Source organism: Ammospiza caudacuta, chromosome 29, assembly GCF_027887145.1.
Source record: "Ammospiza caudacuta isolate bAmmCau1 chromosome 29, bAmmCau1.pri, whole genome shotgun sequence".
NCBI classification, from domain to species: Eukaryota; Metazoa; Chordata; class Aves; order Passeriformes; family Passerellidae; genus Ammospiza; species Ammospiza caudacuta.
Genome location: NC_080621.1, coordinates 927,764 through 955,349, shown reverse-complemented (window position 1 = coordinate 955,349; position 27,586 = coordinate 927,764). Strand labels below are relative to the sequence as shown.

The window sequence follows — 27,586 nt, the reverse complement described above, 5'->3', positions numbered from 1 at the left end:
TTTTGGAGCATTTTGGGGCTCAGAGCTCGTCGTGCTCCTCGTGCAGGGCCGGGGGCTCCCTGCGGGGTTTGGGGCATTTTTGGGGATATTTTTGGGGACATCAAGGGGACATTGGGAACACTGGGAGGACACTGAGGGGACACCATGGTGGCATCAAGGGGACACTGGTGACAACGCCATCGTTTATTCCCGCGACACCGAGGGAGGTGGTGACAGTGACGGTGACACCTCGGGGACACCTCGGGGACATTCGGTGTCACACGCTGGTGGCGTCGCTGTCGTCACCAGGCTCGTGGTGACACCCTGGGGACACTTTGGGGACATCGAGGTGGCCCCGGGCCCTGCGCAGCTCCTGCTCCAGCCCCGAGAGGCGCCGCTCCTGGCCAGGGGACACCGAGGGGACACTGAGGGGACACCGAGGGGACACTGAGATGCCACCTTGGTGTCACCCTCTGGGTCATCTTGGTGTCCCCTGTGTCCTCAGTGTCCTCTCTTTGTCACCCTCTGTGTCACCCTCTGTGTCACCCTCTGTGTCACCTATGTCCCCCCCAATGTCCCCAATGTCCCCTGATGTCCCTTCCAGTATCCTCAGTGTCCCCTCCCAGTCTCACTAGTGTCCCCAGTGACCCAAATGTCCCCAAATGTCCCCAAATGTCCCCGCTGCCCCGTCCCAGTCTCACCGGTGTCCCCCACAATGTCCCCTCTGTCCCCAGTGTCCCCTCAGCGTTGTCACAATGTCTCCTCCCAGTGTCCCCAGTGTCCCCAATGTCCCCAATGTCCCCAATGTCCCGTCCCAGTCTCACCAGTGTCCCCCAATGTCCCCACTGCCCCCGGTGTCCCCAGTGTTCCTGCTGTCCCCTCCCAGTCTCACCAGTGTCCCCAGTGTCCCCCAATGTCCCCAGGGTCCCCTCCCAGTCTCACCAGTGTCCCCAATGTCCCCAGTGTCCCCCCAGTATCCCCAGGGTCCCCTCCCAGTCTCACCAGTGTCCCCAGTGTCCCCAAATGTCCCCAGGGTCCCCTCCCAGTCTCACCAGTTCCTGGCCCCAATATCTCCCAGTGTCCCTATGCCCCTCCCACTCCCAGTGTCCCCAAATGTCCCCAAATGACCCCGCTGCCCCCTCTCAGTGTCCCCAGTTCCCTCCCAGCCTCACCAGTGTCCCCAGTGTCCCCTCCCAGTGTCCCCGCTGTCCCCTCCCAGTATCCCCAGTCCCCTCCCAGTTCCCTCCCAGTTTGTCCCAGTATTCCATCCCAGTCTCACCAGTGTCCCCAGTGTCCCCCCAGTGTCCCCAGTTCCGTCCCAGTATCCCCAGTTCCCCCCCAGTCTCACCAGTTCCCTCCCAGTTTGTCCCAGTGTCCCCAGTTCCGTCCCAGTATCCCCAGTGTCTCTCCCAGTCTCACCAGTCCCCTCCCAGTTTGTCCCAGTGTCCCCAGTTCCATCCCAGTATCCCCAGTCCCCCCCCAGTCTCACCAGTTCCCTCCCAGTCCCTCCCAGTTTGTCCCAGTATTCCATCCCAGTCTCACCAGTGTCCCCAGTGTCCCCCCAGTGTCCCCAGTATCCCGTCCCAGTATCCCCAGTTCCCCCCCAGTCTCCCCAGTTCCTTCCCAGTTCTGTCCCAGTCTCACCAGTTCCTTCCCAGTCCCTCCCAGTTTGTCCCAGTTCCCTCCCACTCTCACCAGTTCCCTCCCAGTTCCATCCCAGTCCCCCCAGTCCCTCCCAGTCCCTCCCAGTTTGTCCCAGTTCCCTCCCAGTCTCACCAGTTCCCTCCCAGTTCCCTCCCAGTCCCTCCCAGTTTGTCCCAGTATTCCATCCCAGTCTCACCAGTTCCTTCCCAGTTCCCTCCCAGTCCGTCCCAGTCCCTCCCAGTTTGTCCCAGTTCCATCCCAGTCTCACCAGTTCCCTCCCAGTTCCATCCCAGTCCCCCCAGTTCCCTCCCAGTTTGTCCCAGTTCCCTCCCAGTTCCCTCCCAGTTTGTCCCAGTCCCTCCCAGTCTCACCAGTTCCTTCCCAGTTCCCTCCCAGTCCGTCCCAGTCCCTCCCAGTTTGTCCCAGTTCCATCCCAGTCCCCCCAGTTCCCTCCCAGTTTGTCCCAGTCCCTCCCAGTTCCCTCCCAGTTTGTCCCAGTCCCTCCCAGTCTCACCAGTTCCCTCCCTCTCTCCTCGTTGCTTTTCAGCCTCTCCAGGTCCTTCCTGCGGGTGCCCTCGGCCGCCGTCAGCCTGGGATGGAACGGGACAGACTGGGATGAACTGGGATGAACTGGGACAGACTGGGACAGACCAGGGCTAGCTGGGACCCCAAACTGGGATAAACTGGGGCAAACTGGGATAAACTGGGATAAACTGGGACAGACTGGGACAGACTGGGATAAACCGGGGCAAACTGAGGCCAAACTGGGGCCAAACTTGGGGCAAACTGGGATGGGACCAAACTGGGACCAAAGTGGCACCAAACTGGGGCAGACTGGGATAAACTGGGGACAAACTGGGACCATAAACTGGGGCCAAACTGGGGCCAAACTGAGCCAAACTGGGGCCAAACTGGGACCCTGAACTGGGACTAAACTAGGAAACTGGTACGGGACCAAAGTGGCACCAAAGTGGCACCAAACTGGGACCCCAAACTGGGACAAACTGGGACCCCAAACTGGGGCAAAATGGGACCCCAGATTGTAACCAAACTGGGACAAACTGGGACCTCAAACTGGGACAAACTGGGACCCCAAACTGGGGCAAAATGGGACCCCAGATTGTAACCAAACTGGGACAAACTGGGACCTCAAACTGGGACAAACTGGGACCCCAAACTGGGGCAAAATGGGACCCCAGATTGTAACCAAACTGGGACAAACTGGGACCCCAAACTGGGCCAAAATGGGACCCCAGATTGTAACCAAACTGGGACAAACTGGGACCTCAAACTGGGACAAACTGGGACCCCAAACTGGGGCAAAATGGGACCCCAGATTGTAACCAAACTGGGACAAACTGGGACCCCAAACTGGGCCAAAATGGGACCCCAGATTGTAACCAAACTGGGACAAACTGGGACCTCAAACTGGGACAAACTGGGACCCCAAACTGGGGCAAAATGGGACCCCAGATTGTAACCAAACTGGGACAAACTGGGACCCCAAACTGGGCCAAAATGGGACCCCAGATTGTAACCAAACTGGGACAAACTGGGACCTCAAACTGGGACAAACCGGGACCCCAAACTGGGGCAAAATGGGACCCCAGATTGTAACCAAACTGGGACAAACTGGGACCTCAAACTGGGGCAAACTGGGACCCCAAACTGGGGCAAAATGGGACCCCAGATTGTAACCAAACTGGGACAAACTGGGACCCCAAACTGGGGCAAAATGGGACCCCAGATTGTAACCAAACTGGGACAAACTGGGACCTCAAACTGGGACAAACCGGGACCCCAAACTGGGGCAAAATGGGACCCCAGATTGTAACCAAACTGGGACAAACTGGGACCTCAAACTGGGGCAAACTGGGACCCCAAACTGGGGCAAAATGGGACCCCAGATTGTAACCAAACTGGGACAAACTGGGACCCCAAACTGGGGCAAAATGGGACCCCAGATTGTAACCAAACTGGGACAAACTGGGACCTCAAACTGGGACAAACCGGGACCCCAAACTGGGGCAAAATGGGACCCCAGATTGTAACCAAACTGGGACAAACTGGGACCTCAAACTGGGACAAACTGGGACCCCAAACTGGGGCAAAATGGGACCCCAGATTGTAACCAAACTGGGACAAACTGGGACCTCAAACTGGGGCAAACTGGGACCCCAAACTGGGGCAAAATGGGACCCCAGATTGTAACCAAACTGGGACAAACTGGGACCCCAAACTGGGGCAAAATGGGACCCCAGATTGTAACCAAACTGGGACAAACTGGGACCCCAAACTGGGGCAAAATGGGACCCCAGATTGTAACCAAACTGGGACAAACTGGGACCTCAAACTGGGACAAACCGGGACCCCAAACTGGGGCAAAATGGGACCCCAGATTGTAACCAAACTGGGACAAACTGGGATCTCAAACTGGGACAAACTGGGACCCCAAACTGGGGCAAAATGGGACCCCAGATTGTAACCAAACTGGGACAAACTGGGACCTCAAACTGGGACAAACTGGGACCCCAAACTGGAGCAAAATGGGACCCCAGATTGTAACCAAACTGGGACAAACTGGGACCTCAAACTGGGACAAACTGGGACCCCAAACTGGGGCAAAATGGGACCCCAGATTGTAGCCAAACTGGGACAAACTGGGACCTCAAACTGGGGCAAACTGGGACCCCAAACTGGGGCAAAATGGGACCCCAGATTGTAGCCAAACTGGGACAAACTGGGACCTCAAACTGGGGCAAAATGGGACCCCAAACTGGGGCAAAATGGGACCCCAGATTGTAACCAAACTGGGACAAACTGGGACCTCAAACTGGGACAAACTGGGACCCCAAACTGGGGCAAAATGGGACCCCAGATTGTAACCAAACTGGGACAAACTGGGACCCCAAACTGGGCCAAAATGGGACCCCAGATTGTAACCAAACTGGGATAAACTGGGACCTCAAACTGGGACAAACCGGGACCCCAAACTGGGGCAAAATGGGACCCCAGATTGTAACCAAACTGGGACAAACTGACTGGGACAAACTGGGACCCCAAACTGGGGCAAAATGGGACCCCAGATTGTAACCAAACTGGGACAAACTGGGACCTCAAACTGGGACAAACCGGGACCCCAAACCGGTCCGAACTGGTCCGAACTGGGCGGTGCGTCCTGTCGCACCTGGCGGCCAGGTTGGCGGCGCGGGCGTTGCCCTCGTCCAGCTGCGCCCGCAGCCGCTCCAGGCGCTCCCGGTGCCGCTCCTCGGTGCGCGCCGCCCGCGCCTCCGCCCGCTCCAGGCGCTGCCGCAGCTCGGCCAGCTCCGCCCGCAGCGCCTCCAGCAGCCGCCCGTGCTGCGGACACCGGGACCCGGTTACCGGGACACCGGGGGGACACCGGGGATAACGGGGATAACGGGGTTTGGGGACATCGGGGACATTGTGGGACACCGGGGACTGGGGACTCCGCCCGCTCCCGCAGCTCCGCCCGCAGCGCCTCCAGCAGCCGCCCGTGCTGCGGACACCGGGATGGGCTTACCGGGACACCGGGGGGACACGGGGGATAACGGGGATAACGGGGTTTGGGGACATTGGGGGACACCGGGGATAACGGGGATAACGGGGTTTGGGGACATTGGGGGACACTGGGGGACACCGGGGACTGGGGACTCCGCCCGCTCCAGGCGCTGCCGCAGCTCGGCCAGCTCCGCCCGCAGCGCCTCCAGCAGCCGCCCGTGCTGCGGACACCGGGATGGGCTTACCGGGACATTGGGAACACCGGGGATAACGGGGATAACGGGGTTTGGGGACATCGGGGACATTGTGGGACACCGGGGACTGGGGACTCCGCCCGCTCCCGCAGCGCCTCCAGCAGCCGCCCGTACTGCGGACACCGGGACCCGGTTACCGGGACACCGGGGGACACCGGGGATAACGGGGATAACGGGGTTTGGGGACATCGGGGACACTGGGGGACACAGGGGTTTGAGGACACCGCCCGCTCCAGGCGCTCCCGCAGCTCCGCCCGCAGCGCCTCCAGCAGCCGCCCGTGCTGGGGACACCGGGATGGGGTTACCGGGACACCGGGGGGACATCGGGGACACCGGAGATTGGGGACATTGGGGACATTGCGGGACACCGGGGACTGGGGACTCCGCCCGCTCCAGGCGCTGCCGCAGCGCCTCCAGCAGCCGCCCGTGCTGGGGACACCGGGATGGGCTTACCGGGACACCGGGGACACCGGGAGGGTACCGGGGGTACCGGGGGTTAATGGGGGTAACGGGGATTGGGGACACCGCCCGCTCCCGCAGCTCCGCCCGCAGCGCCTCCAGCAGCCGCCCGTGCTGGGGACACCGGGACCCGGTTACCGGGAGGATACCGGGGGCCTGGGGACACCGGGACCCGGTTACCGGGAGGATACCGGGGGCCTGGGGACACCGGGACCCGGTTACCGGGAGGGTACCGGGGGCTTGGGGACAGCGGGGACCCGGTTACCGGGAGGATACCGGGGGCCTGGGGACACCGGGACCCGGTTACCGGGAGGATACCGGGGGCTTGGGGACACCGGGGACCCGGTTACCGGGAGGGTACCGGGGGCTTGGGGACACCGGGGACCCGGTTACCGGGGACTGGGGACACTGGGGACCGAGTTACTGAGGGCTGGGGGCACGGGGCACGAGGTGACCGGGAGGTACCGGGAGGTGTCACCCAGCCCCGGTCACCTCCTCCCGTGCTGGGGACACCGGGATCCGGTTACCGGGCCTTGGGGGACACCGTGGGACACCGTGGGACATCAGGGATGAGGTTACCGGGAGGTGTCACCCACCCTTGGTCACCTCCTTCCGCAGCCACCCGTGCTGGGGACACGGGGACACTTGGGGACACGGGGATGGCGTCACCAGGCCTTGGGGACACTTGGGGACACCGGGGATTGTCCCGCCGTTACCTTCTCGAGCGGCCTGAGCCCGTAGAGCTCCCCCGGCGCGGCCGCGTCCTCGGCCAGGCGCTGCCACGGCACCGCGGGCTTGCGGGGCAGCGACGCCGACGAGCGGAGCTTCCCCCGGGGCTGCGGCAGCGGGCACAGAGCGTCAGCGCCAGCACGCCGTGATTGGTGGCACCAGAACCCCGGTGAATGTCACCAGAGCCCGGTTAATGCCGCCAGAACCCCGTTAGTGCCACCACACCTCCATTAGTGCCACCAGAACGCCGTTAATGTCACCAGAGCCCCGTTAGTGCCACCAGAGCCCCGTTAGTGCCACCACACCCTCATTAGCGACGCCAGATGCCCGTTGGTGCCACCAGAGCCCGGTTAATGCCGCCAGAACCCCGTTAGTGCCACCACATCTGTTAATGCCACCAGAACCCCATTAATGCCACCACCGTCCCGTTAGTGCCACCAGAACCCCATTAGTGCCACCAGAACCCTGATTAGTGCCATCAGAACCCCATTAGTGCCACCGCTGCCCCATTAATGCCACCATACCTCCATTAGTGCCACCAGACCCCGATTAATGCCACCAGACCCTGATTAGTGCCACCAGAACCCTGATTAGTGCCATCAGAACCCCATTAGTGCCACCACTGCCCCATTAATGCCACCACACCTCCATTAGTGCCACCAGACCCCGATTAGTGCCACCAGAACCCTGATTAGTGCCACCACTGCCCCATTAATGCCACCACTGCCCCATTAATGCCACCACACCTCCATTAGTGCCACCAGAAGCCAGTTAAGGCCACCAGAAGCCAGTTAGTGCCACCAAATCCCAATCAGTGCCACCATACCCCCATTAATGCCACCACACCTCCATTAATGCCACCACACCCCAGTTAATGCCACCACAGTCCCATTAGTGCCACCAGAACCCCATTAGTGCCACCAGACTTCCATTGGTGCCACCACACCTCCATCAATGCCACCAGGCCCGCAGTAATGCCACCAAACCCAGTCAGTGCCACCAAATCCCAATCAGTGCCACCAGAGCCCCATTAATGTCACTACAACCCCGTTAATGCCACCACACCTCAACCCCTCATCCCGGTGCCACCGCCACTCACCGGGCCATCGCCGCTCCCCGGTGCCCCGGTGCCGCCCCCGGGCGGTGTCACTGTCCCCTCGGCCGCGCTGTCACCCTCGGGCGGGCACCGTGCCCCCTTTCCCTGCGCTGGCACGCTCTGGGTGCGCTGGACGTGGCGGCGGCGCCGCGCCGGCACCGGCTCCGGTGTCCCCGGGGGTGTCCCCGGGGGCGGCACCGGGGGTGGCACCGGGGGTGGCACCGTCGTTGTCCCCTCGTCGTGGGCGCGGAGGCGGCGGACGCTGGTCAGGGATTGGCTCTTGAGGAGGGGGCTGGGCTTGGGGAGGTCCTGAGGGGGGAGGAATCCCGGCCTGGGGGGCTCCGAGGGGCTGGGGACAGACAGACGGACAGGGGGACAATGGGGACAATGGGGACAATGGGGACAATGGGGACAATGGGGACAATGGGGACAATTAGGGTAATGGAGGCAATGGGGACAATGAGGGTAATGGGACAATGGGGACAATGGGGACAATTAGGGTAATGGGGCAAAGGGACAATGGGGACAATGGGGACAATGGGGACAATGAGGGTAATGGGACAATGGGGACAATGGGGACAGAGGGACAATGGGGACAATGGGGTAATGGGGACAATGGGGACAATGGGGACAGAGGGACAATGAGGGTAATAGGGCAATGGGGACAATGGGGACAATGGGGACAATGGGGACAATGGGGACAATTAGGGTAATGGGGGAAAGGGACAATGGGGACAATGGGGACAATGGGGACAAGGGGACAATGGGGACAATGGGGTAATGGGGACAATGGGGACAATGGGGACAGAGGGACAATGAGGGTAATAGGGCAATGGGGACAATGGGGACAATGGGGATGATGGGGACAATGGGGACAATTAGGGTAATGGGGCAAAGGGACAATGGGGACAATGGGGACAATGGGGACAGAGGGACAATGGGAGCAATGGGGACAGAGGGACAATGGGGACAATGGGGACAAGAGGAGAAATCTCGGCCTGGGGGGCTCTGAGGGGCTGGGGACAGATAGATGGACATGGGGACAATGGGGACAATGCGGACAATGGGGACAATGGGACAATGGGGACAGAGGGACAAGGGGACAAGGGACAGGGGGACAATGGAGATCACAGAGACCCCAAATCCTGGTGGACCGGAGGGACCCCAAACGCTGGTGGGACCAGATCCATCTGCCAACCCCAGACAGAACCAGAGGAACCCCAAATCCTGACACCAACGTGTCCCAGATGTCCCCAGATGTCCCCATTGTCCCCAGGTGTCCCTCAGCACCTTCTCCCCGTGGTGGAGCTGAGTTGGACGGACACGGGGACAGGTGTCCCCTCCCTGATGGCCCTGAGGATGGTGGGCAGCGGCTCCAGCTCCTCCTGCGTGGCCTGGAGGACACCACGGGGACATTACTGGGTGGACCAGGAGGTGACAATGGGGACAGAGGGACGGTGGTGGTGGTGATGGTGGCACCTGGTCGAGGCTGGAGAAGATGTCGCAGAGCAGCAGGTGGAGCGTGGCCAGCTCCAAGGCCAGGTCCACCACGCCGTCGTAGGTGGCCATGTGGGCGCTGGCCTCGGGGGTGGACACGGCGTGAAGGAACTCGGTCATGGTGGCCCAGTGGTGCTCCAGGAAGCCGTTCATGAAGGTCATGTAGGGTTCCTTGTCGCCAAACCTGGGGGCAAGAGGTCATTGTCATGGTCAGGGTCACCACCATGGTCATGGTCACTTGGTCCGCCATCATGGTTGGGGTCACCACCATGGTCATGGGTAATTGTCATGGTCAAGGGGTCACCACCATGGTCACATGGTCCACCATCATGGTCATGGTCAAGGGGTCACCACCATGGTCATGGGCCACCATCATGGTCTCGGGATCTCCACCATGGTCATGGGCCACCATCATGGTCTCGGGATCTCCGCCATGGTCATGGGTCACCACGATGGTCTCATCATGGTCAAGGAGTCACCACGATGGTCTGGGGTCATCATCATGGTCATGGGTCACCGTCACGGACAAGGGGTCACAGATCACACATGGAACGTCTCCATGGTCACCTACGTGGTGAAGTTGGCCAGGTTCTGGATGACCTTGGCCACCAGCGTGAGGCTGCGGGCGGTGGCCTCGCCGGGGTACTCCTGGACCAGGCCGAAGAGGCTGGGGGACATGATGGCCGGGCAGAGGAACCTGAGGAACAGCGAGGCCGACACCAGGCGCCGGCCGATGTCCTCCTTGCCGCGCGCCACGCACGCGTCCCACCACGCCGAGAACACCTCGGCCAGCTCCGACGGGAAGGACCTGCCCGGGGACACCGTGGTCATGGGGACAGGGGACACGTCAGGCCACCACGGGGTGGTGGTGGCATCATGATGGGGGTGGGCATCAAGGGGTTTTTGTGGTTGTGTGCGTGTGGAGGCCACCAAGCTTGTCCCCATGTTCATCCTGATGTCCACCCCAATGTCCATCCCCATCTCTGTCACCCATGGTTGTCCCCAAACTTGTCCACAGGTCCATCCTGGTGTCCATCCCCATCAAAAATTCGTCCCCACGTCCATCCTGATGTCCATCCCCATCCCAAACTTGTCCTTGGGTCCATCCTGGTGTCCACCTCCATCCCAAAATTGTCCTTGGGTCCATCCTGATGTCCATTCTCATTTCTGTCACCCATGGTTGTCCCCAAATTTGTCCCCAGGTCCATCCTGGTGTCCATCTCCATCTAAAACTTGTCCCAGGTCCATCCTGATGTCCATCCTGACATCCATCCCCATCTCTGTCACCCATGGTTGTCCCCAAACTTGTCCTTGGGTCCATCCTGGTGTCCATCCTGATGTCCATCCCCATCCCTTGTCCCCAAACTTGTCCCAGGTCCATCCTGATGTCCATCCCCATCCCTGTCCCCAAGCTTGTCCCCAGGTCCATCCTGGAGTCCATCTCCACCTCAAACTTGTCCCCAGGTCCATCCTTGTGTTCATCCCTATCCCTGTCACCCATGGTTGTCCCCAAACTTGTCCTCAAGTCCATCTTGGTGTCCATCACCATCCCTGTCCCCAAATTTGTCCCCAGGTCCACCCTGTCACCCACCCCAGCACGGTGACAATCCCCAAGCCCTGGTCCCCATCCTGCCCCTGACCCCACCACCATGTCCCAGCTCCTCCCAGGTTCTCTTGGCCCTGGTGCCACCCTGATGCCACCCTGATGCCACCCCAGATGTCCCCAGGTGTCCCCGAGGTGTCCCCAAGGCGTCCCCACTCACTCGGAGCCGTCGGTGATGCGCCTCAGGGTCTCCTCGCACACCTGCCGCAGGTGCTGCTGGTGCTCCGACAGCTCCAGCCCCGAGATCTTGCTGGGGTCCACCTCGAAGCTCTGCTCGGAGCTGCAGAGCTGGGCCACCACCTCTCCTGGGGACAGGGGACAACCCATGAGGGGTCTGAGGGGTCACCAGGGTGGGGATGGATGGGAGGAACCCATAACACGTCCTCATGGGTGGTCAAGGATGTCCTACAACCCATGATGGGACTGAGGAACCCACACCACACCTGCACAGATGGTCAGGGCTGTCCCACCACCCCCGATGTCCATGTCACCCACGGTGTCCCACCCCCCAGGATGACCCCATGTCACCTGGACGTACCCAGCGTGTCCTGCAGGTACTTGGCCCCCACCAGCTTCATGTACTCGTCGATGGCCTTGGTGGCCAAGGTGTTCTCGCGGAAGATCAGCGCCTCGTGGTCGTCCAGGCGGTCGAGCTCGGCCACGCCCAGGTCGGTCAGGAAGGACTGAGGGGACAGGTGGGGACGGTTTGGTGGCATTTGGGACACCTCAAGGGTTTGGTGGCATTTGGGACACCAAAATGAGCAGGGCAACCATGATGGGTCTTCTGGCGTTGTTCTGTGTCTGGTGTGGTGTCCTAACTCATTCAACACAACTCAGTGCAACCCAACCCAACCCAAGTCAACTCAACCCAACCCAAAACATCAAACCCAACTCAACCCAACTCATCCCAACTCAACGCAACCCAACCCAACTCACCCAACACAACTCAACCCAACCCAACTCAATGCGTCCATCCCATCCTCACCCAACCCAACCCAACCCAAAACATCAAACCCAACTCAACCCAACTCATCCCAACTCAACGCAACCCAACCCAACTCACCCAACACAACTCAATCCAACCCAACCCAATGCATCCATCCCATCCTCACCCAACCCAACCCAACCCAAAACATCAAACCCAACCCAACCCAAGTCAACTCAACTCAACCCAACCCAAAACATCAAACCCAACCCAACCCAACTCATCCCAACTCAACGCAACCCAACTCAACTCACCCAACTCAATCCAACCCAACACAATGCGTCCATCCCATCCTCACCCAACCCAACCCAACGCGTCCATCCCATCCTCACCCAACCCAACTCAGCCAACCCAACCCATCCCAACCCAACTCATCCAACATAACCCAACCAATCCCATCCTCACCCAACTCATCCCATCTTCACCCAACCCAACCCATCCCAAACCAACTCAAACTAAACCCAACCCATCCCATCTTCACCCAACCCAACCTAACTCATCCCATCCCGTCAATCCCAACCCAACATAATCAACCCAACCCAACGCATCCAACCCAACCCAACTCATCCAACCCAACTCAACTCAACCTAACTCATCCAACACAACCCAGTCCAACCCAACCCACCCAACCCATTCCCTCCTCACCCAACTCATCCCATCTTCACCCAACCCATCCCAAACCACCTCAACCAACTCATCCCTACCCAACACATCCCATCCTCTACCAACCCAACTCATCCAACTCAACCCAATCCCTCCCATCCTCACTCAACTCAACCAACCCATCCCATTGCATCTCATCCAACTCAACCCAACCCACCACATCTTCACCCAACCCAACTCATCCCAACCCTACCCATTCCTCACCCAACCCACCCAACCCAACTCATCCAACCCATTCCATTTTAACCCACCTGAACTCACCCAACCCAATTCAACTCAACCCAACTCATCCAACCCATTCCATCTTCACCCAACCCAACTCATCCCATCCCATCAATCCCAACCCAACCCAACACAATGCATCCATCTCATCCTAACTCAACCCAACTGAACTCAACCAAACTCTTCCACCCCAACCCAACCCATCTGATCCTCGCTCAACCTAACTCATCCAACCCAACCCAAATCACAACTCACCCAACCCAGCCCATCTTCACCCAACTGAACTCATCCAAACCAACCAAACGCAACCCAACTCATCCAACCCAACTCAAATCATCACATCCCATCTTCACCCAACTCATCCAACCCAACCCATCCCATCTTCACCCAACCCAACTCATCCAACCCGTTCCATTTTCACCCAACTGAACTCACCCAACCCAATTCAACTCAACCCATCCCATCCCAATCCAACCCAAACCAACTCAACTCATCCATCCCAACCCAACCCATCCAATCCAACTCATTCAACCCAACCCAACTCATCCCATCCTCACGCAACTCATCCCATCCTCACCCAACTGAACTCATCCAACCCAACCCAACGCATCCAACCCAACCCAACACAACCCAGCCCAACCCAAGCCAACCCAATCCATCCTCACCCAACCCAACTCATCCATCCCAACCCAACCCCACCCGTGCCCACCTTGGCCTTGCCGGTGCTCTGCAGCACGCGCACCAAGGCGCCGGCCAGCTCCTCCTTGTGCCGCGCGGCGATGGCCGGCTCCAGCCGCCCGCACAGCTCCCGGTAGTGGAAGGTGATGAACTCCGCCAGCTCCTTGTAGCGCACGATGGGCAGCACCCTCACCTGCCGGTAACGCCCGCGCAGCCGCAACGCCGGCGCCGGATCGGCGACGCTGGCGCCGCTCAAGGTGTACCAACGCTCCAGGGGCTGCCACGCCGCCAGCTCGGCCAGGGGGATGGTGACGGAGGCCACCGGGTGCCACCCGGAGGGGTCATCGTGGTGGTGGTGCTGCTGGTGGCACAAGGTGACGGTGAGGGCGCGCGCCGGCGGCAGCGCGGCCAAGTGGAAGAGCTCGCCCCAGAAGAGTTGGCCGTCGTCGCCGGGCGGCTTGGCCGTGGTGCGGGCGAAGACGGCGCCGTCCAGCTGGAGGTGGCAGCGGAGGCGGCGCCGCGCGGGGAGGTGGCGGCCCTCGAAGAGGGACAGGGACAAGGAGAGGTCCAGGCGCTCGCAGTTGTCCTGGGGGGACAAAGGGACAAGGGGGATGGACAAGGGGACAAAGGGAGTCCCCAGGGTAGCCCCAAGGTGTCCCCAAAGTGTCCCCAAGGTGTCCCCAGGGTGTCTCCCAGGTGTCCCCCAGGTGTCCCCAAGGTGTCCCCCAGGTGTCCCCAGGTGTCCCCCAGGTGTCCCCAAGGTGTACCCAAGGGGGCAATGGACAACGGGACAATGGGGATGGACAAGGGGACATAGGGAGTCCCCAGGGTAGCCCCAAGGTGTCCCCAAAGTGTCCCCAAGGTGTCCCCAGGGTGTCTCCCAGGTGTCCCCCAGGTGTCCCCCAGGTGTCCCCCAGGTGTCCCCAAGGTGTACCCAAGGGGGCAATGGACAACGGGACAAGGGGGATGGACAAGGGGACAAAGGAAGTCCTCAGGGTGTCCTCAAGGTGTCCTCAGGGTGTCTCCCAGGTGTCCTCAAGGTGTTCCCAAGTATCCCCAAGGTGTCCCCAAGGTGTCCCCAGGGTATCCCCAAGGTGTCCCCAGGTGTCCTCAGGTATCCCCAAGATGTCCCCAGGTGTCCCCAAGGTGTCCCAAGATGTCCCCAGGGTGTCCCTAAAGTGTCCCCAAGGTGCCCTCAGGTGTCCCTCACCGGTGACCACATTGATGGCCGGCCAGAGCTGCTCGGACAGAGCCACCCCTGCTGTCCCCTTCCCTTGGAGACCCCAAAAATCCCCCAAATCCCCAACATTCCCACCCCTGGATGTCCCCAGGTGTCCCCAGGTGTGTCCCCAGGTGTGTCCCCACCTTGTTGGGCTGCGCCGTCCGCCGCAGCTCCTCGATCCAGCGGTCGCGCTCGGCCAGGGAGGAGCAGCCGAAGGAGCGGCTGCCGGCGGGGGTGATCACCTGGGGACAGAGAGGGGACAGTGAGGGTGACAGGGACACCGAGGGGACACAGAGGAGCGGCTGCCGGCGGGGGTGATCACCTGGGGACAGAGAGGGGACACCGAGGGACAATGAGGGTGACAGGGACACTGAGGGGACAATGAGGAGTGGCTTCATCCGGGGGTGATCACCTGGGGACAGAGAGGGGACATTGAGGGACAATGAGGGGACAGGGAGGGTGACAGGGACACTGAGAGTGACAGGACATGGAGGGGACACCAAGGGGACACCGAGGGTGACAGGGACATTGAGGGGACACAGAGGAGCGGCTGCCGGCGGGGGTGATCACCTGGGGACAGAGAGGGGACACCAAGGGACAATGAGGGACAATGAGGGTGACAGGGACACTGAGGGGACACTGAGGGGACAAATGAGGGGACAATGAGGGTGACAGGGACATTGAGGGGACAATGAGGAGTGGCTTCATCCGGGGGTGATCACCTGGGGACAGTGAGGGGACAGTGAGGGGACACCGAGGGTGACAGGGACACTGAGAGTGACAGGACATGGAGGGGACACCAAGGGGACAGTGAGGGTGACAGGGACACTGAGGGGACAATGAGGAGTGGCTTCATCCGGGGGTGATCACCTGGGGACAGTGAGGGGACACCGAGGGACAATGAGGGGACAGTGAGGGTGACAGGGACACCGAGGGGACACAGAGGAGTGGCTGCCGGCGGGGGTGATCACCTGGGAACAGTGAGGGGACATCGAGGGACATTGAGGGGACAATGAGGGTGACAGGACATTGAGGGGACACTGAGAGGACAATGAGGGACACTGAGGGTGATGGGACATGGAGGGTGACAGGACACTGAGGGTGACAGGGACACTGAGGGGACAATGAGGGGACAGCGAGGGTGACAGGGACATGGAGGGGACATTGATGGGACAATGAGGAGACAGCAAGGGACATTGAAGGTGATGGGGACAATGAGGGTGACAGGACATTGAGGGGACACCAAGGGGACACTGAGGGTGATGGGGACATCAAGGGGACATCAGAAGTGAGAGGGACACTGAGGGGACATTGAGGGTGACAGGGACAATGAGGCGACACTGAGGGGACAATGCGGGGACAATGAGGGGACAGGGACATGGAGGGTGACAGGACACCAAAGGGACACTGGGGGGACACTGAGGGTGACAGGGACATTGCGGGGACCCTTTTTGGGGTCAGGATCCCCATTTTTGGGGTTTGTGTCCCCATTTTTGGGATTTAGGAGCCCTTTTTGGGCTCAGAGTCCCCATTTTTGGGGTCAGGATCCCCATGTCCCCATTTTTGGGGTTTATGTCCCCATTTTTGGGGTTTAGGAGCCCTTTTTGGGCTCAGGGTCCCAATTTTTGTGGTCAGGGTCCCCATTTTTGGGGATTGTGTCCCCATTTTTGGGGTTTAGGAGCCCTTTTTGGGCTCAGGGTCCCCATTTTTGGGGTTTGTGTCCCCATTTTTGGGGTTTAGGAGCCCTTTTTGGGCTCAGGGTCCCCATTTTTGGGTTCAGGGTCCCCATTTTTGGGATTTAGGAGCCCTTTCTGGGCTCAGAGTCCCCATTTTTGGGCTCAGGATCCCCATTTTTGGGGATTGTGTCCCCATTTTTGGGGTTTAGGAGCACTTTTTGGGCTCAGGATCCCCATTTTGAGGATTTAGGAGCCCTTTTTGGGCTCAGAGTCCCCATTTTTGGGGTCAGGATCCCCATTTTTGGGGTTTGTGTCCCCATTTTTGGGGTTTGTGTCCCCATTTTTGGGGTTTAGGAGCCCCTCACCCGTACCTGGAAGCAGAACCTCTCTCCCACCAGGCTGCCGTGCACGGGCCGGACGATGACGTTGTCACCCGTGAGGTCCAGCTCGGGTGGTGGCACCAGGGACTCGCGGGATCCGCTGCGGCTGGGGACCCTGGGGGGACACCAATGTCACCGGGACCCCCCAAAAATGGGACACCAATGTCACCAGGACACAAAATAGGGACAGAAATGTCACCAGAACCCCAAAAAGGGACCCTGGGGGGACACCAGTGTCACCAGGACACCAAAAACGGGGACATCAGTGTCACCAGGACACCAAAAATGGGATAGAAATGTCACCAGGAACCCCCAAAAAGGGACCCTGAGGGGACACAAATGTCACCAGGACACAAAATAGGGACGGAAATGTCACCAGAACCCCCAAAAAGGGACCCTGGGGGGACACCAATGTCACCAGGACACCAAAAACGGGGACATCAGTGTCACCAGGAGCCAAAAATGGGACACAAATGTCACCAGGACCCCCCAAAAAGGGACAGAAATGTCACCAGGACCCCGAAATGGGACCCTGAGGGGACACCAATGTCACCAGGAGCCAAAAATGGGACACAAATGTCACCAGGATCCTCAAAATGGGACAGAAATGTCACCAGGACCCCGAAATGGGGACAGAAATGTCACCAGGTCCCCAAAATGGGGACATTGAGGTGACACTGAGGGGACAGCGGTGTCACCAGGCCAGGAGCGTCCCCTACCTGTCACCGTCGGGCGCTGCCACCGGCCCGTGGTCACCTTTGGTGGCACCGCGGCTTCTCCTGTCCCTGAGGAGCCTCTTCCACAGCAGCCCCTGGGGACAGCGGTGGGGACAAGGTGACAATGACAGGGACAGGGGACAATGACGGGGAGGGGACCGGGGACAATGTCAGGGGACAGGGGAGGTGACAGGGAATGGGGATGGGGACAGGGATGGTGACAGGGGTGGGACAGAGAGAGGGACAAGAACGGGACAGGGATGGGGACAGGGAGGGGACAGGTGACAATGACCGGGGACAGGAGATGGGGACAGGGGACAATGCCAAGGACAGGGAGGGGACAGGTGACAATGACCGGGGACAGGAGATGGGGACAGGGGACAATGCCAAGGACCGGGATGGGGACAGGGATAGGTGACAAGGAGGGGACAGGGAGGGGACGGGGGAGGTGACAGGGAATGGGGACAGGGACAGGGATGGTGACAAGGACAGGGGACAGGAATGGGACAGGGGCGGGGACAAGGGCACAGGTGACAATGACAGGGACAGGTGACAGGTGACAAGGGCAGGGAGGGGACAAAGGAGGTGACAGGAACTGGGGAGAGGGACAGGGATGGGGACAGGGACAGGGGACAGGGACAGAGACAGAGAGGGGACAGGGACAGGGATGGGGACAGGGGCGGGGACAAGGGCACAGGTGACAATGACAGGGACAGGTGACAGGTGACAAGGGCAGGGGACAGGGAGGGGACAAAGGAGGTGACAGGAACTGGGGAGAGGGACAGGGACAGGGACAGGGGACAGGGACAGAGAGGGGACAGGGACAGGGATGGGGACAAGGATGGGACAGGGAGGGGACAGGGGACAAGGGTAGGGACAGGGATGGGGACAGGGAGAGATGACAAGGACAGGTGACAGGGAGGTGACAATGACAGATGACAAGGACAGGTGACAGTGACAGTGACAGTGATGGTGACAATGACAGTGACAGGTCACACAGACAGGTGACAAGGACAGTGACAGTGACAGTGATGGTGACAATGACAGTGACAGGTGACACGGACAGGTGACAAGGACAGTGACAGTGACAGTGATGGTGACAATGACAGTGACAGGTGACACGGACAGGTGACAAGGACAGTGACAGTGACAGTGATGGTGACAATGACAGTGACAGGTCACACGGACAGGTGACAAGGACAGTGACAGTGACCTTGACGTTGCTGAGCTGGGAGCTCGGGGGGGGCTCAGCCCGGGGTCCCCTCTCATCCGGCTCTGGGGGGGAAACCAGTACAGACCAGTATAGACCAGTATAGACCAGTATAGAGACCAGTATAGACCAGTACAAACCAGTACAAACCAGTACAAACCAGTATAACCCAGTATAACCCAGTATAACCCAGTACAAACCAGTATAACCCAGTATAACCCAGTATGACCCAGTATAAACCAGTATAACCCAATATAAACCAGTATAACCCAGTATATCCCAGTATATCCCAGTATAAACCCAGTATAACCCAGTATAGACCAGTACAAACCAGTATGACCCAGTATAAACCAGTATGACCCAGTATAGACCAGTACAAACCAGTATAACCCAGTACAACCCAGTATAACCCAGTATAACCCAGTATAACCCAGTATAAACCAGTATAACCCAGTATAAACCAGTATAACCCAGTATAGACCAGTGTAACCCAGTATAACCCAGTATAACCCAGTACAAACCAGTATAAACCAGTATAACCCAGTACAACCCAGTACAACCCAGTACAACCCAGTATATCCCAGTATAACCCAGTATAAACCCAGTATATCCCAGTATAACCCAGTATAACCCATTACAAACCAGTTTGTCCCAGTTTGTCCCAGTTTGTCCCAGTTTGTCCCAGTTCCCTCCCAGCCCCCCCCCCATGTCCTCACCAGGGTCCCTCCTGCCCACGCTGGTGGCATCGGAGGTGGCGCTGCCAGCGCGGGTCCTGCTGCGCCAGGGACCCTGGGGACACCGAGATGTCACCAGGAGGTGCCACCACCCCCAGGGGACACCACGGGGACACCGAGATGTCACCAGGAGGTGCCACCACCCCCAGGGGACACCACGGGGACACCGAGATGTCACCAGGAGGTGCCACCACCCCCAGGGGACACTGCAGGGTCAGGGGGTGACACCAAGGGACACCAGGAGATGCCACCACCATGGGGACACCATGAGATGCCACCACCAAGGGGACACCATGAGGTGCCACCAAGGGGGACACCATGAGGTGCCACCACCCATGAGGTGCCACCACCCAAGGGACACCCAGAGATGCCACCAAGGGGACACCACAAAGTGCCACCACCATGGGGATACCATGAGGTGCCACCAAAGGGGACACCATGAGGTGCCATCACCCATGAGGTGCCACCACCCAAGGGACACCAGGAGATGCCACCAAGGCGACACTGAGGTGCCACCAAGGGGACACCACAAAGTGCCACCACCCCCACGGGACACCATGAGATGCCACCCAAGGGACACCATGAGATGCCACCAAGGGGACACCATGAGGTGCCACCAAGGTGTCACCACAAAGTGCCACCACCCCCAGGGGACACTGAGATGCCACCAAGGTGTCACCACAAAGTGCCACCACCCCCAGGGGACACTGTAAGATGCCACCAAGGGGACATTGAGATGCCACCAAGGGGACACCACGAAGTGTCACCAATGGGACACCAGGAGGTGCCACCACCAAGGGGACACTGAGATGCCACCAAGGTGTCACCACAAAGTGCCACCACCCCCACGGGACACCGTAAGATGTCACCCAAGGGACACCATGAGATGCCACCAAGGGGACACCATGAGGTGCCACCAAGGCGTCACCACAAAGTGCCACCACCCCCAGGGGACACTGAGATGCCACCAAGGTGTCACCACGAGGTGCCACCACCCCCAGGGGACACCGTAAGATGCCACCAAGGGGACACTGAGACGCCACCAAGGGGACACCACGAAGTGTCACCAATGGGACACCAGGAGGTGCCACCACCAAGGGGACACTGAGATGCCACCAAGGTGTCACCACAAAGTGCCACCACCCCCACGGGACACCGTAAGATGTCACCCAAGGGACACCATGAGATGCCACCAAGGGGACACCATGAGGTGCCACCAAGGCGTCACCACAAAGTGCCACCACCCCCAGGGGACACTGAGATGCCACCAAGGTGTCACCACAAAGTGCCACCACCCCCAGGGGACACCGTAAGATGCCACCAAGGGGACACTGAGACGCCACCAAGGGGACACCACGAAGTGTCACCAATGGGACACCAGGAGGTGCCACCACCAAGGGGACACCACGAGGTGCCACCACCCGCCGGTGCCACCCCGATGTCCCCTCTCACCTGCTCGGTGTCCCTGGGCAGTGGCACCAGGTGCCCGTCCAGCAGCGAGAACTGGGACACGTCCCACACCTGGGTGGCATCGGGTGGCACCGGCGATGTCCCCAAGGACGCCGGCGATGTCCCCAAGGGCGGCGCTGAGGGGACACAACGGGGCGGGGCTGGACACGGTGGCATTGTCACCCGTGGAGGGGACGGGAGGCACCAAAAGCCCTCCCCGATGTCCCCCCAATGTCCCCAAGTGTCCCCAAGTGTCCCCTCCCGCCCCTCGATGTCCTTCCTGTCCCCTGCTGTCCCCCATCATCCCTGCTGTCCCCACTGTCCCCTTGTGTCCCCCGCTGTCCCCTGCTGTCCCCTCAGGTCCCCTGATGTCCCCTCGTGTCCCCACTGTCCCCCAATGTCCCCTCCTGTCCCCTGATGTCCCCAAGTGTCCCCTCATCCCCCTTGTGTCCCCACTGTCCCCTGGTGTCCCCACTGTCCCCTTGCTGTCCCCTTGTGTCCCCACTGTCCCATCCTGTCCCCTCTGCCCCCCATCATCCCTGCTGTCCCCAGGTGTCCCCTGCTGTCCCTTCATGTCCCCTCGTGTCCCCCACTGTCCCCTGATGTCCCCAAGTGTCCGCCAATGTCCCCTCGTGTCCCTGCTGTCCCCGGTGTCCCCTCCCATCCCCTTTGTCCCCTCCTGTCCCCTGATGTCCCTGCTGTCCCCTCGTGTCCCCCAATGTCCCCTCGTGTCCCGTTGTGTCCCCCTCATGTCCCCAATGTCCCCTGCTGTCCCCAAGTGTCCCCTGCTGTCCCTTCTGTCCCCCACATCCCCTCGTGTCCCCTGCTGTCCCCTGGTGTCCCCAAGTGTCCCCTCATCCCCCTCGTGTCCCCGCCATCCCCTGGTGTCCCCCACTGTCCCCGCTGTCCCCCGCTGTCCCCTCAGGTCCCCTGATATCCCCAAGTGTCCCCACTGTCCCCCAATGTCCCCAAGTGTCCCCTCGTGTCCCCCTCGTGTCCCCTCATGTCCCCAACTGTCCCCTGCTGTCCCCCTGCTGTCCCCTGCTGTCCCCTCAGGTCCCCTGATATCCCCAAGTGTCCCCACTGTCCCCCAATGTCCCCAAGTGTCCCCCACTGTCCCCTGCTGTCCCCTCCTGTCCCTTCCATCCCCATCGTGTCCCCCTCCTGTCCCCACATCCCCTCCCGGTCCCCAATGTCCCCAAGTGTCCCCAAGTGTCCCCAATGTCCCCAAGTGTCCCCTGATATCCCCAAGTGTCCACACTGTCCCCCTCGTGTCCCCAAGTGTCCCCTCGTGTCCCCCTCCTGTCCCCACATCCCCACCCGGTCCCCAATGTCCCCAAGTGCCCCCACATCCCCTCGTGTCCCCTCGTGTCCCCTCATGTCCCCAAGTGTCCCCAGGTGTCCCCTGATATGCCCAAGTGTCCCCACTGTCCCCCAATGTCCCCAAGTGTCCCCTCCTGTCCCCCACTGTCCCCATGCTGTCCCCTTCATCCCCATCGTGTCCCCCTCCTGTCCCCACATCCCCTCCCGGTCCCCAATGTCCCCAAGTGTCCCCAAGTGTCCCCTCAGGTCCCCTGATATCCCCAAGTGTCCCCACTGTCCCCCAATGTCCCCAAGTGTCCCCTCGTGTCCCCCTCCTGTCCCCACATCCCCACCCGGTCCCCAATGTCCCCAAGTGCCCCCACATCCCCAAATGTCCCCTCATGTCCCCAAGTGTCCCCACATCCCCAAATGTCCCCTCATGTCCCTTCCATCCCCATCGTGTCCCCCTCCTGTCCTCACATCCCCACCCGGTCCCCAATGTCCCCAAGTGCCCCCACATCCCCTCGTGTCCCCTCATGTCCCCAACTGTCCCCAAGTGTCCCCCTCACCTTTGCCCGCCTTGCACGGCGCCGAAATCGCCCTCCTGAACAGCGACCGCCGCGCGCTGGCCTTGGCGACACCTCTGTCCCCTCCCCTGTCGCCTCCCCTGTCGCCCCCTCTGTCGCCGGCGGTGTCGGGGTGGCTGTGGGAGCGCCGCCAGCCCTGCAGCCGCGCCCAGCGCCGGCTCCCCGGGGACCCCCCCGGTTTTTGGGGGAAAACCCCGAGTTTTTGGGGGTCCCCGCCCGTGCCGGGGGTCGCCGTGCGCCACTTGTAGGATTTCAATAGGGCGGGGGGCGACACGGGGACCGAGGGGGCGTCCGGGTCCATCTGTGGGGGGGGAAAAAAAAGGGGATTTTGGGGGTGGATTTGGGGTTTTGGGGGTCAGTTTTGGGGTTGGGGGGTCAATTTTGGGGTTGGGGGAGTCAATTTTGGGGTTGGGGGAGTCGGTTTTGGGGGGTTTCTATGGGGTGGTTTCGGGGTTTGTGGGGTTGGGGAGACAACTTTGGGGTTGGAGGAGCTGAATTTGGGGTTGGGGTAGTCAGTTTTGGGGGGTTTAGGGGGTGGGTTTGGAGTTTGTGGGGTTTAGGGGGAGAATTTTGGGGTTGGGGGGAGCTGAATTTGGGGCGTTTAGGGTGAGGATTTGGGGGTTTTGGGGTCAATTTTGTGGTTGGGGGGATCCCTCGAGTTTTTGGGGGTCCCCCCGGGGGTCGCCGTGCGCCACTTGTAGGATTTCAATAGGGCGGGGGGCGACACGGGGACCGAGGGGGCGTCCGGGTCCATCTGTGGGGGGAAAAAAGGGGAAAAAAAAGGGGAAAAAAGGGGATTTGGGGGGTGGATTTGGGGTTTTGGGGGTCAATTTTGGGGTTGGGGAGTCGATTTTGGGGGGTTTCTATGGGGTGGTTTCGGGGTTTGTGGGGCTGGGGAGACAACTTTGGGGTTGGAGGAGCTGAATTTGGGGTTGGGGGAGTCAATTTTGGGGGGTTTAGGGGGTGGGTTTGGGGTTTTGTGGGGTCAATTTTGGGGTTGGGGGAGTCAGTTTTGGGGGGTTTCTATGGGGTGGGTTTGGGGTTGAGGGAGCAGTTTTGGGGTTGGGGGAGTCAATTTTGGGGGGTTTAGGGGGTGGGTTTGGGGTTTGTGGGGTTTAGGGGGAGAATTTTGGGGGGTTTAGGGGGTGGGTTTGGGGTTTTGGGGGGGTCAATTTTGGGGTTGGGGGAGTCGATTTTGGGGGGTTTCTATGGGGTGGGTTTGGGGTTTGTGGGGTGGGAGGAGCAATTTTGGGGGCTGGATTTGGGGGCTTTGGGGTGGAGGGAGAGAATTTTGGGGTCGGGAGAGTCAATTTTGGGGTTGGGGGAGTCAATTTTGGGGGGTTTAGGGGGTGGGTTTGGGGTTTGTGGGGTTTAGGGGGAGAACTTTGGGGGCTTTAGGGGGTGGGTTTGGGGTTTTGGGGGGTCAATTTTTGGGTTGGGGGAGTCAGGTTTTGGGAGTTTAGGGGGTGGATTTGGGTTGGGAGGAGTAAATTTTGGGGATTCATGGGATGGGTTTGGGGGTTTGGGGTTGCGGGAGCAATTTTGGGGTTGGGGGAGCTGAATTTGGGGGTTAAATCTGGGGGTTTTGGGGTGGGGGGGAGTAAATTTTGGGGGGTTTAGGGGGTGGGTTTGGCGTTTGTAGGACGAGCAGAGGAATTTTGGGGATTGGATTTGGGGTTGGGGGTGGTGGGGGGGAGGCAATTTTGGGGTTGGGGGAGTCGGTTTTGGGGGGTTCAGCGAGTGGGTTTGGGGTGGGGGGAGAGAATTTTGGGGGGCTTAGGGGGGGGATTTGGGGTCTGTGGGGTGGGCGGAGCTGAATTTGGGGGGGGGGGGGGACAGGGGGACAGGGGGAAATGGGACAGGGGACAGACGGACAGGGGGAAATGGTGACCAGAGGACAGGGGAGGGACAGGGGACAGAGGGACAAGAGGGACAAGAGGGAGAGGGGTAAAGCGTGACAGGGGACATGGGGACAGGAGGACAGGAGGACAGAGGGACAGACGGACACGATGACAGAGGGACAGAGTGACAGGGGGAAATGATGACAGGAGAAATGGGGAGAGGGGACAGGGGGACAGAGTGACAAAATGACAGAGGGACAGACGGACACGGTGACAGAGTGACACGGGGGGACAGGGGGAAATGGTGACAGGAGGACAGAGGGACAGAGGGACAGGAGGACAGGGGGACGGACGGACACGGTGACAGAGTGACAGGGGGACAGGGGGAAATGGGGACAGGGGGACAGAGTGACAAAGTGACAGAACAGACGGATAGGGTGACAGAGCGACGGAGGGACAGACGGACACGGTGACAGAGCGACGGAGGGGGAGAGGGTGACAGGGGGACAGAGGGACAGAGGGACAGCGGGACGGGGGGAAACGGTGCCAGGGGGACAGAGTGACAAAGTGACAGGGTGACACAGCGACAGAGGGACAGACAGACACACCGACGGACTGACAGACGCGCACCGACAGCCGCCCCATCGCCACCCCCGAGCCCCGGGCGCGGGCGGCGGCACCGGCGCCGCTTCCGTCGCGCCCCAAAGCCGCGCTCCCCTCCCCCGCCTTTCTCCCTTTTGTCACCTCCCCCCCCCCCTTTGTCACCTCCCCCTTGGTGGCACTTCAGGACCCCCCCAGTGCCACCCTCCAGGTGCCACCTGCGCCTTTTTTGGCTTTTTTTGGGGTTTTTTTTTTGCTTTTTTTTGGTGTCACCGCCACCCCCCAAACTGTCACCCCAATGCGGGGGGGGCGGCACCATCCCCCCAATTTTGTCACCTCCCCCTTGGTGGCATTTTAGGACCCCCCCCCACCTGTCAGTGCCACCCCCCAGGTGCCACCCGCGCCTTTTTTGGGGTTTTTTTGGTGTCACCGCCAAAATTGTCACCTCAAGGGGGGGGTGGCGGTGGCCACATCCTCCCGCGACAATGGGGGAGGGGATGGGGGGGGGTGACAAAACTTTTGGGGTGTCCCCCCCCACCCCCCAACTCCGACCCCCCCCTTTAGCATCCCCCGAGGGGATTTGGGGACAATTTTGGGGATTTTTTTGGGGGGAGAATTTAGGGTTTTTTTGGGGTTTTTGGTGTCCTCCCCCCGAGGTACCTCCGGTGCTGCCGCGGCCGCGCTCGGTTCCTGTGGCGGCTTCCCCACATGTGACCGAGCGGGGCACACCCCCGGAGCCTTCCTCCCGCTCCTCCTCCTCCCCTCGGAGCCTTCCTCCTCCTCCTCCTCCTCCTCCTCAGGGAGGGGATGGCGCTGGGGACACCGGGGGGACACCACAGGTGAGGGGACACCACAGGTGAGGGGACACCACAGGTGAGGGGACACCTGAGCCCCGGTTCCTTCCCGCAGGAGTTTGGGGCACACCCTCGGTGCCTTCCTCCTCCTCCTCCTCTTCCTCCTCCTCCTCTTCCTCCTCCTCCTCCTCTTTCTCCTCCTCCTCCTCGGGGACACGCAGGTGACACCGGGGGGACACCACAGGTGAGGGGACAACTGGGACCCGGTTCATTCTGGGCAGGAGTTTGGGGCACACCCTCGGAGCCTTCCTCCTCCTCCTCCTCCTCCTCCTCCTCCTTCTCCTCCTCCTCCTTCTCCTCTTCCTCCTCCTCCTCCTCTTCGGGGACACGCAGGTGACACCGGGGGGACACCACAGGTGAGGGGACACCACAGGTGAGGTGACACCTGAGCCCCGGTTCCTTCCCCGTGTGACCGGGCAGGAGTTTGAGTCACACCCTTGGAGCCTTCCTCCTCCTCCTCCTCCTCCTCCTCCTCCTCGCTGGGGACACGCCGGTGACACCAAGGGGACACCGTGGGTCGCCCCTCAAAGGCGTGGTGGTGGCTCCTGGAGTCCTCCCCCGATGTGACATTTGGGGGGTCCCAGGGTGGGACATCGAGGCCATGGAGGTGACACCAGGAGTGTGGGGACACCAAGGGGCAGGTGGCCATGGAGGTGCCACCATGTCCTCATCCTTTGGCCAATGTCCCTCATGTCCATGTCCCACCATGTCCCCATCCATGACCACGTCCCACCATGTCCATGTCCCACCATGTCCCACCATGTCCCCATCCATGTCCATGTCCCACCATGGCCCCATCCACGTCGATGTCCCACCATGGCCCCATCCATGTCCACGTCCCACCAGGTCCCACCATGTCCTACCACGTCCATGTCCCCATCCATGTCCACGTCCCACCATGTCCCCATCCACGATCACATCCCCATCCATGTCCATGTCCCCATCCATGGCCACCACGTCCCCATCCATGTCCACGTCCCCAATGATGTCCATGTCCCACCAGATCCCCATCCCCATCCATCTCCCACCACGTCCATGTCCCACCATGTCCCAACCATGCCCATGTCCCACCACGTCCACATCCATGCCCATGTCCCACCACGTCCTCATCCATTGGCCAATGTCCCTCATGCCCATGTCCCACCATGGCCCCATCCATGGCCATGTCCCACCATGTCCCATCCATGGCCATGTCCCACCATGCTCCCATCCATGTCCCACCACGTCCCCATCCACGTCCATGTCCCACCATGTCCGTGTCTCACCATGTCCCCACCCACATCAACATTTTTATTTCTACCCCAATTTCGGGGTTTTCAAAGGGATGAACAGAAACCTTCTCATTCCAAACCAAAACCAAAAATGTCCAACCACGTGTCCCTCAGCATCCACGTCCTTGGATGGGTCAGAAGAACCCTTTTTGGAGGTTCCTCCAGCTTCCCACCTTCTCACTTCTGAAGGTTTCCACTCCAGAGTCTCCAAAATCATGGATTTTGCCCCAATTTCACTCCATTTCGCTGTGGAAGATGCCCGTGGACCAGAAACGATGGATTGATGGTGGAGAAGACCTCTGAGGATATCTAGTGTGCCTAAAGACCACCAAAAGATGGAAAAAAATGAGATTTTTCTGGGTCAGAAGGTGACAAATCCAGGAGGAGGTGGAACCTTCAGCCAGGTGTCCTCCAAA

At 60.3% G+C, this 27,586-nt stretch overlaps 1 protein-coding gene across 1 annotated transcript; it reads right to left on the bottom strand.

The window, feature by feature from the left end:
• Positions 1–256: 256 nt before the first annotated feature.
• Positions 257–27,036, bottom strand: RASAL3 (RAS protein activator like 3). Its single transcript, XM_058821363.1, has 23 exons — positions 26,797–27,036; positions 26,333–26,452; positions 23,290–23,358; positions 22,821–22,905; positions 22,587–22,775; positions 20,719–20,852; positions 19,249–19,321; positions 18,536–18,597; positions 17,326–17,417; positions 16,598–16,721; positions 14,694–14,792; positions 13,360–13,914; positions 11,319–11,463; positions 10,941–11,085; positions 9,749–9,985; positions 9,160–9,361; positions 8,971–9,074; positions 7,684–8,029; positions 6,572–6,691; positions 5,280–5,363; positions 4,811–4,929; positions 2,138–2,213; positions 257–379 (listed from the first exon to the last, which is right to left on the bottom strand). The coding sequence occupies exons 1-23, from the start codon at positions 27,034–27,036 to the stop codon at positions 257–259; spliced, it is 3,543 nt and encodes a 1,180-aa protein (XP_058677346.1).
• Between the last annotated feature and the right edge of the window lie 550 nt (positions 27,037–27,586).